At 36.5% G+C, this 9,852-nt stretch overlaps 2 protein-coding genes across 2 annotated transcripts; one reads left to right on the forward strand and one right to left on the reverse strand.

Moving 5' to 3' along the window:
* The first annotated feature begins 1,090 nt into the window (after positions 1-1,090).
* Positions 1,091-3,696, forward strand: LOC101296160. Its single transcript, XM_004290330.1, has 3 exons — positions 1,091-1,263; positions 1,350-1,415; positions 3,333-3,696. The coding sequence occupies exons 1-3, from the start codon at positions 1,216-1,218 to the stop codon at positions 3,378-3,380; spliced, it is 162 nt and encodes a 53-aa protein (XP_004290378.1). The 5' UTR covers positions 1,091-1,215; the 3' UTR covers positions 3,381-3,696.
* Positions 3,697-4,485: 789 nt separating this feature from the next.
* Positions 4,486-8,229, reverse strand: LOC101312214 (probable ribosome-binding factor A, chloroplastic-like). Its single transcript, XM_004290298.1, has 4 exons — positions 7,903-8,229; positions 6,304-6,477; positions 5,227-5,432; positions 4,486-4,789 (listed from the first exon to the last, which is right to left on the reverse strand). The coding sequence occupies exons 1-3, from the start codon at positions 8,227-8,229 to the stop codon at positions 5,286-5,288; spliced, it is 648 nt and encodes a 215-aa protein (XP_004290346.1). The 3' UTR covers positions 4,486-4,789; positions 5,227-5,285.
* Between the last annotated feature and the right edge of the window lie 1,623 nt (positions 8,230-9,852).

The raw sequence follows: 9,852 nt of genomic DNA on the forward strand, positions 1-9,852 counted from the left end.
GAGAGAGAGAGAGAGAAAATGAGGTGGGCAGTGGGCCTTTTTCCCCTCTTATTGGCCCGGTCCACAGCTTAAAACATCCACAAAATAAAGCCTACTAGAATTTACCTCATTTTACCAATATAGTAACTTTCGTTTTTACGCCATAACTTCTTCATACGAACTCCGTTTTAAGCGTGCCACGTGTCCACGAACTCTGTTTAACGTCCTCTACAACTTTCATGAAGAAAGTTTTCCCAAATTCCAAACAGAAGAAAAAGTCAACTTTACGGTCCTTAAGTAGTAAACGGTTACTCAACACGGTAAAAGCCAAAGTAATACCAAGAGTAAATAACTGTAAAATAACTCAAGAACCGGGGTGTGACACGGCTTCGTTACATAATTTAAACAGAGGCTCGTTGATATCAAATATGTGGGTATCATATGGATAGTTTTTGTCAACTTGTCTTTACAACAACAGTTTAGAAACAGTTGCTAAATTTTTCTTTTCGTAAACTGATATCATTTTTCTATTTATTTTTTTGGACTAATTTCAATTTACACCTATTAACTTTAGGTCGATCATCATGTTAGTCCTTATTCTTTCAATTTCATCAAAAACACCCCTCGACTCTCAATTTTCATCAATCGTGTCCAAACCTCCGTTCTCCATCAAATTCCTCCGTCAAATAATGACGTGGCATTAAGAAGAAAGTCAAATTCCAAAAAAATAATCTTTCTTACAATTTTCCCCCATATTGATACACATCTCAGTTCCCATCACAACCCCCTAATGTTAGTGATTTTGGTGGGATTGAATGCAATTTGTCTATTTTGCCCTTTTTCTGTGAGCCCAGCGACTTCAAATTTGGTTTTTTTCTTGATGTCACGTCATCACTTGACGAAGGAATTAGATAGAGAACGGAGGTTTAGACACGGCTGATGAAAATTGAAAATCGAGGGGTGTTTTTGAAAGAAACTGAAAAAAGAACATGATGATCAACCTAAAGTTATCGGGGGTAGTTCTTTTTTTTTTTTTTTTTTTTTAATTTTGGTGTCGACCCGGTCCAAAATGCGCCTTCTAAGTCAAATAAAAATGTGGTACATCGTCTTCGTGGTAGAACAGACGGTGGCGATCGCACTGGTTGATACATATAAGCAGCGAAGAGCTAGGTCTAACCAAAGACTGACTGGGCTATTCTCGTTCGCTTCGTCAAATTGTTACAGCAGAGAATCTCCATGGCACCACCTCCAGGACCCTATTCTGGAACCAGCACCCTCGCCTTGGTATAATTCTCTCTCTATTTCTCTGTATCTAACTGCTATTTGGTTTTAACTGTTCAACCTAATTCGGAATTTGGGGGAACTCGCAGGTGGCTCGTGCTTCCGCATTCTCTCTTGGACTCGTCTATGGAAGCATTAAGCTCAAGGTCCTCAAGGTACCCAATTTTCCCTTCTTCTTGATTTTATTGGGTTTGTGAATTAAGTGTTTTTGCATCTTAGACAATTATATGCTAATTTTACAAATGCTTTGTATTAGATTATTTTAGTTTTGGTATGAGTGATCAGTGGCTAGAGCTGGATCATGTTTTTGATCATTTGAGCAGTTGATTAGAAGCCTAGTGTCGTTTGCTGACATAAGTTTATGTGCTGACCTTCCCATCGTTTGGCAAGATAGGCATTGTTATGATAGATGTCACTTCAAAATTTGTCAAAGATACAATTTTCATATGAATTGGGTTTGAGTTCGATGAAAACAATGCCTAAATCAGTAAGTACTTGATCTAATTGACTGTTCCCGATATATGCTTAGTATCTTGGCTTTAGGCCTCATTTGGTTTGCGGAAAGGAAAGTAGTTCCTTCCTCTCTCCCATGGGAAGGGAAAGTGAACGGGAATGAAATTTCAAGAGAAGTTTTCATTCTGATGTTTGGTAATGCAAGGAAAGTCGTTGGGAAAGTTCTTAAAAAATCTAATAAATATTATAATGTGAACAATAAATGCAGGGAAAGAAGGAAGGAAAGTGGTTCCATTGGATTTTGGAAGGAGCCACTTTCTCCCATATTTTCCCTTCAATCAGGAAAGTCTTTCATTTCCTTTTGCTTTCCCAAACACAGGAAAGGAACAACTTTCCTATCATACTGTCTACTTTCCGCGAAACAAACGAGGCCTTAGAGTAGCAGAAATTAATATATAGTTTTCTGTTACATTCTGTTACATGATAAATGTTCAAGGTTTGTTGTGTGTTGTCAATATTCCCTGTGAGCTGGTGCTTCTAGATGACTTTTTCAGTTTTATTCATGTCCTTTGTTGTAGTTAAGATTCATATGCTTTTGTTGTCAATCAAATCAATCAACCTGATCTGAAGACCAGCTGCTGCTTTGTAGCGGGATATTTGACGTGTGAATCTGGTCATGCGATTTATGCTCTCTGTCGGTCTCCTTATCTAATTTATTTTTTTGTGCTCCGTCTCCGTGTCTCTACCTTCTTCCTTTTACTTAGCCAAAACTTTTTGTTGCTTCCTCAAAACTGATTGTGCTCCTTCATTCCTTTTGTTTTCAAAAAGCAGAACATTTTGTTTGTCCCTCCCCCTACCGTTCTTACTCTTCCTCAACCTCCTCAATCTCTTTGTCATCTGCTTTTATTTTTCTGTTGGCTCTTGCTTTGGGAGCTTCTCATCTTTATAATGTTCTTCTTACTTTTTTTTTTTTTTTTTTTTGACAATTTGTCCTGCATGATCTATACAAGTTGTGATTGTGCTCGGATATGTGAAAATTCGGAAGTGAACAGTAGAAGAGAAGTGAAACTGTTAATACTTTAATTAGGTGGTTTAACATTTATGTCGGGAGCCCTCTTTTCTTCTAACTAGGAGTGGGAATTTAGCAGGGTAAACATTTCACCAAAACAAATAAAAAAAGCCAGGTTAAACAAGTTACCATAATACACTATGTTTCCAATCACACTGTTGAGTTCCAACATGTTCTGAGGTTGTCAATATACTATCACTTTTCAAAATTTAAGTATTTTAATTTACTGATTCTAGTGGAAGGGCAATGTGATCTGAAACTTCCTTTGTTAAAAAATTTAGCTGTTTAACCTGACATTAGAAGGCTTCTAAATCAAGTTAATTATTAATTGTTTCTGCACTTCTTTGAAACACTGATGTTACACTTCGTCCACATGGTTTTTATTGTTATGGTGTGGCGGTCTTGTTGTATGTTCTATTGATTGGACCGTATCCCTGATTCTGTTTGAAAATTATTTTTTCCCAGCGATTAGACATGTACATAAACGCACTTGCATATCAGCATATGATGTCTACTGATGCTTATTTTATTTGTTTTTATTCCTCCCCAGGCTAAGGCTAAATCTCACCAGAAGGCTGCAGCAAAGGCTCATCACTGAAGGAGGTGTTCTACCAGAAGTTGTGAATGAGGATCTGGGGATAGGAATAATGCACAAGGGTGCTGTACCGACATTTCATTCTTAGAGCTTTTGTGGATTATGAGAACCTTGCTTAGAAGCTGCAAGGTAGTGATTTTGAATTGAGAAATATGAACTCAGTACTCTGATGGTTTATTTGTTGGCTTCGCCTATTGTAATGGCACTTCAATTTCCATTGCTTAGTGAAATTACGAGGGTAGTGGTCCCTTGGTTTAGCTCTTTGGTAATTATTATTAATTATTAATTAGCTTCAATTTCAGTATTGAGTGGTTAAGCTAGAATGACCAATTCTTCCTTGGTGCTTGCTTTTTGCACATTGAGCCCTTGGTGGCTGATATGCATAATCATTATTTGAATTTACACGATGTGGTCTATTTTTGTCATGTTGGATTAGACGATGTCTGTCACTTTGGATGTGCCGATTTAACAATGTGACTCCAATGTTTCGTGTCATACCAGAAAATGGAAGTTTGCCCTGTCAAATTAGAAGCTTGTAAAGAAAGTTGCTAGGGTTAGGACTGAGGCCAGTACACCCTATAATTATGCAGTCCAATGCGGTTTCATGTTCATGTCCTTGAAAGTGCTTCATGGTCATGTCCTTGAAAGTAGCAGTTATCAAGAAAGTAGTTTATAATCATCCTCTATACTAGAGTTGTTGCCACCCCACTCTTCATAATCATCCTCTAGTAATACATACGTTTCACAAAAACAGCAATGCAATCCTGGCCTCCTTTGGCAGAGTTTGCACCATAGTTAAAAGCATCAATTGCATTTGATTGCTGATATTTGTTTCTGCATCACGACAGTCTCTCCTTGTCAAGTCTTGTAGCAGCATTACACCATACCGTAGGGATTTTGTGTCAAGTACCCTAGCATTCAAAGCTAACATCCTTGCTCACCTTTTAAACCCATATCATGGGGAAATTAATCAGTCTTTTGTGAAGTGTTAGGGCAAACGCCGCAAACACCCAAGTTTTCAGTTCCACTCCAGCAAACAGAGTTAGTCAATCAAGCGTCACAGCTGTCCTTTTGAATTGGTAATTGGTTGGGTAATAACTAATATAGCCAGCTAAATGATAATACTATTACAACAAAAACAAAAGGAAATCTCAAGGCCTACAGAATGACAATCCCTTCACATCTTGTGTATTCATTTTTGGGAACTCGTCAACTATCTAGCACTCAAGTCACAGAAGCCTACATAGACTAACCAAAACAAAAGGAAAATAATTTTAACACTCGAGGAAAAGCACAAAAATATTTGAGGTAATTTTACAAGGTGTCACATGGTTGAAGCTTGAAATTCAGATGATGGCTCAGGTGGGAAGAGTTGCTCTCCAGGTTAGCGCTGTGGCTCAGATCGTACTAGCCTACATCAGATGATGTATATGACATGTTATTTGGTTCTACTATCTGCAATAAAACTCTTGCAACAATGACCATAACATTTTCAAGCAGTACCCAGGAATAGGTTCCGTTCAGAGATCACTATCTTTCTAAACACAGTAAAATGCACCATGCTAACATCTACATTCTAGCAATACATACAATGAAAACAGTCCTCTTCGTTCCACAAGTTTTTCACAACATTCCTAGATTACATCCAGATCCACCAGTCCACCCACCACTACCAACCAAATTTCAGGTATCTAGTTTCCTTTGAATAATTTTTATTTTGTCTCAATTTCAATGATGAAATAGCAAGAAACAGTTACAACATATGTGACATCTATAAACAGAAACATGACATTGATTAAATTGTATGGATGGCAATCACTAAATGGAAATATGTGGAGATAAAACAAACCTGGGGACAAGTATATTCATGCCTCAATTTGAAGAACCCTAATGCAAGGAGGGGGCAAACTACTTCACGTATATAATGTCTTCATCTGGGTCATCATCCTCCCAATCTTTATCATCCTGAGGGGTGTCGGATGATTCCAATTGGTACTCATCTTGAATTTCTCCAATTTTCTTCTCATTCTTTATCCGATCTAATATTGCAATCACCTACAATAGTTAAACTTTTACAGATCACCATGCATAGACACCGACCTTAGTAGTAATTCTGCAAGCACCACAAAAATCTAGATAGCCAAGCAATAATTTAAAAACTGAACATTTGTTGATTGACAATGCTCATACAGTGATAATCTAAACCAAATGAAAACTCTATATTCTGCAATTCTTTTTCTTTTCTAAATTTTAGACCTATAACCTGATTTTAAACAGTAACACAGATATGGAGAGTCTTCTCTGCATTTTGCTGGGATAGAATTAAAGGGAAACATTTGCAGTAAGTAATCAAGGAAACCATCACAGTTGACTGTTTGTGAGACACAGACTTGGATGGAACTGCAAGTTACTCTCCCTGAACTTTTCTCGAGAGTATTTCAGGTAGAGTTTACACACTCATAGCAAAACCATAGAGTTCAGGTGCGATAGTTGAACTTTTAAGCCCAATTCCTTTAACTAACAGGTCACCAAAAAGAATGAAATTCATGATACTGGTATACTATAATATATGAAACATAAATATTACTTGTATAGACATATCATATCATAAATCCAGTGTCGATCTATTTAGCGTTTAGATCGTGGTAGTTTGACAGGACATGATCCACACAGCAATTTGAGTTGGAGAGTTACACTTGTTTATTTAGCTTAATAAACATCAATATAGTCAACCTTTATGTAAAGACTTGATGTTAAGTTTTGACCAAACTTATATGGATATCCTAGTAAATGTACAAACCACCATGTAAGAACTAAAAACTCAGTTCATGAAATAGTTGCAGAAGCGATCAACAGTATTGATATCCCCACTTATAGAGATGTATAGATAGTGATAACTTGTAAAGCATATATAATTTAATTTTACCCTGCTTCCTCTCTCTAACGATTCATCTTCTATGAAGCGTATCTCAGGAGTCAACCGCAGTTTCATACGCCTTCCCAATTCACCACGGACGTACTTTGCTTTTGACTTTAGCCCGGCAAGGGCAACCTCCTTCCCTCTTTCATCACCAAAGACAGATACAAATACTTTAACCACCTGTAGTCAAAGAAATAAATTATAATTAACTAAAACCGTAAGTTTTCTGCCAAAACTTGAAGGGAGCAGCAGGTATGGAGATTTTCGTGTTGCCAGTGTCATTAAATTGGGAAATATGGAGTGTCTTACAACTCTTCCTCTGTAAGTCTTTCAGAATCTACAGCCAGGGTTTTATTTTAATTCTAGTTTTACATTCATGTTCTTTGGAGGAAATACAGACAGGACAAGAACTTGTACAATCAAATGCAGTTTCTAGTGCATCAGTAAATTGAAATTTTATGGTTGGTCTAAATGAGTATTCTAATGAAGAATAATTTGGAGAAACATATAATTTCACACATAAAGCATGATTGCAGTATACATAAGCTACTATAGGCAGTTGTCTAGTATAACAATGGTCGTGGAAATCATTTGGAAAGAGGATCCTAAAGTTCCGAGGTAATAAGGAATACCCCTATTAATGTGAACTCAAAGGAGTTCTATTATGACTTTCAGGAGCTTGCACTAGAGGTTTTACAAGCCGAAAGTGATGCAGCACTCGGACACGCACATATGTATATATATCATTACAGTTTGACATGTACACAAGGTTTTGATATATACTTTCCTGCAAAAGCACTTTTGTTCAAAAGAGTTTAGCTTGATTGTTTTAGGAGCTTGTACTGGAAATTGCGACTGTTGCAAATGGACAATCGTTGTCCGTCCCACACAAATAACTATACATAGTGGGAATGTTGTTCTAATGAATCACTTGTGGGCATTTTGTTATTGTGCTACTAAGGGATTGAAATTGCTACTAAGAGAGAAAGATAACCATTGCTTGGAATTGAAATCAAATCATTCAATGCTACTGTGACTAGGAGTTATTTGAAATGTATTTCCGGATTCAGAGAATTCAAGTAATAGGGATTCCAATAAGAAAAGAGTGTCGACACATGAATATCAATCTCAAAGGTCAAAAAACCGCTAAGCAACTCAGCATTATCTAACTCAATGATCCCACTTAGCTTCCTCCATTTGCACAAACTATAACAATAGATTACTATTTGAAATGTATTCATTTCGTGTCAAGTTTCTTATGCTCCACACCATAAACAAAGCACGAACAACCTTGCAAAGGATCGTAGCAATGTAAAGCTCAAAGCTGTATCCTAAAAACAATCCTAATAAGAAAATTGGAGCAAACAGGGGCTCCAAACTATGCATATGCCAGTAACATAGTAAATGAGGGTATCTACACAGAAGGCAGAAGCACACAAATTAGAAACTCCTTTATCCCATTTTCCCAAAACACCACCACATGAATGAAACATTATGCAATTGATATGTAGGAAACCCAAAATCCAAACTAGCTCAATAACCCACAATATATGACCACAATCCAAAAGCACAGCAAACCCAAAACCCTTTTTAAATGGCTAATACCTGCAAGTCGGTAGAGACCTCAACATCACTAATTGTGGTTAAAGAAGAGAGATAACGGTCGGCACCCAAAGAAACCTCGGGCAAAATAGCGTATTGCAACACCTTATCTGTTAAGAGCATGTCAGAGAGCTCCCTCTGTATCTGCTTAGCCACCATTGCCACTCTGCGCGGCTTCGCCATGCACCTAATGCCGCGGAGCAGAGCCGCATGATTATTTCTTGGGTGGATCCAGGCCGCTGGTTTGTGGGTCTGGATTGGGAACCTTGATGATGCAAGGTGACATGGGAAGGACGCGAGTGGTGGGCTGTGGAGAACCAAGTATGGCATTGCTATACAACTAGTAGTCTTGTTTCTATCCCTCTCTATCGCAGCTTAGCTTTGCTTTGGAAGCAAATTGCTTCTACTACTTATATGTTTTGGATAATTATTAATTTGTCTCCAATTTGTTTTGCGACTGATGGAGTCTCCAACAACGCGAACGTGAACGAGGCGGGGGAAAAGTCCCACACCAGATTATCCATTGCCTTATATAGTTTCGTTACTTCACCGATTTAAGGGACACCAAAGTTTACACAAACTTTTTTATACTATTTATGAGTCTTTAGATTTAAAGATGTTTAATAATTTAGATTAAATATGAGGATGACATGGCATGAATTAAAAAAACATAATAACAATGTATTTATCAAACAAATTAACTGAACAAAATTTTTTTCTGATGAAATAAAATACCAAAATAAAAATAAAAATATATTGTAATTAAACAAATAAAGCACGAGAAAGATGAAAACGAACACAGAATAACAAGAACTCTAGATCGTCTTCCCGGCTCTAAGCTCCATCACAATCACCTTCCACAAATTCCAAATATAAAGGCTGATATTTGTAAGTTTTTGAATCTCTCATGCGCATTATTTTATGTATGTGTGTATATTCAGATCTTTAATACCCAATAAAAAAACAACAACAAGATACATGAATCCTCTAATTCTCAGACACAAGCTTAATGAGGATTATGGGAATCACCAACAAATTAAGAAAACACAAGAGACTCATTTCGCACCTGAGAAATTGATTTTTTTTATTTATTTAAATTTTGATTTAACATGTAAGAGTATTGATATAGGTCCAAGATGACAAGAGCAGCAATTGGTAATATACAAAAAAAAAAAAAAAAAAGAAAAAAGAAAAGGAGGAGATCAGAAGATGAACACGATGGTTGTTTTTTTTTTCTTCTGTAGTTCTTGTAACCGTAGTCTCCTATATATTCTTTTAATTTCAGTATTATTAGTTTTTGGTATTTCACTCTCAATAAAACTCTAAAAACAGTTTAATCCATTTCGATTTATTTTACCTTTTCTTATCAAATAAATATAATGTCATGTCATCCTCACATTTGATCTAAGCCATTGAACATCTTTAAATCAAAGGGCTCACAAATAGTGTACAAATTTGTGTACAATTTAGTCTCCTGAACCGGACCCTTATTTTATTTTGATTTTTCCTTCTAAAAAACTTAATTTATTTTTCTAAAATAACCGTCATTACGGTTTGGTTAAGCCTTGCTTGGGGGGACGTACAGATAACTTCGCATATTACAAAACACAGAGTGCTCACCTGCAGAATAGAATTTGCGGGACAAAAAGGGACAGACCAATCTAGGCGGTCAAATCTTTAATGAATAAATCACACGGATCTAATATTGTTGTCCCATTTTATGTTCCTGTTTCTTTTTATTTAATTTAAATTCTTTTTTTTTGGGTATCAACAGGGATTTACTCATTAAAGATCAAACGGTCTAGATCGGTTCATCCCTTTTTGTCCCACAAATTCTATCCCGCAGGTGAGCAGCCATTTTACAAAACATATCAAAAGAACCTATCAACGAAGAGTGTGCAATTGGCTACTCTATTTGTTTTACAATTGTAATAACATACTAGAAAAATAAAT

This window comes from Fragaria vesca, linkage group LG2, assembly GCF_000184155.1.
Source record: "Fragaria vesca subsp. vesca linkage group LG2, FraVesHawaii_1.0, whole genome shotgun sequence".
Lineage (NCBI taxonomy): Eukaryota > Viridiplantae > Streptophyta > Magnoliopsida > Rosales > Rosaceae > Fragaria > Fragaria vesca.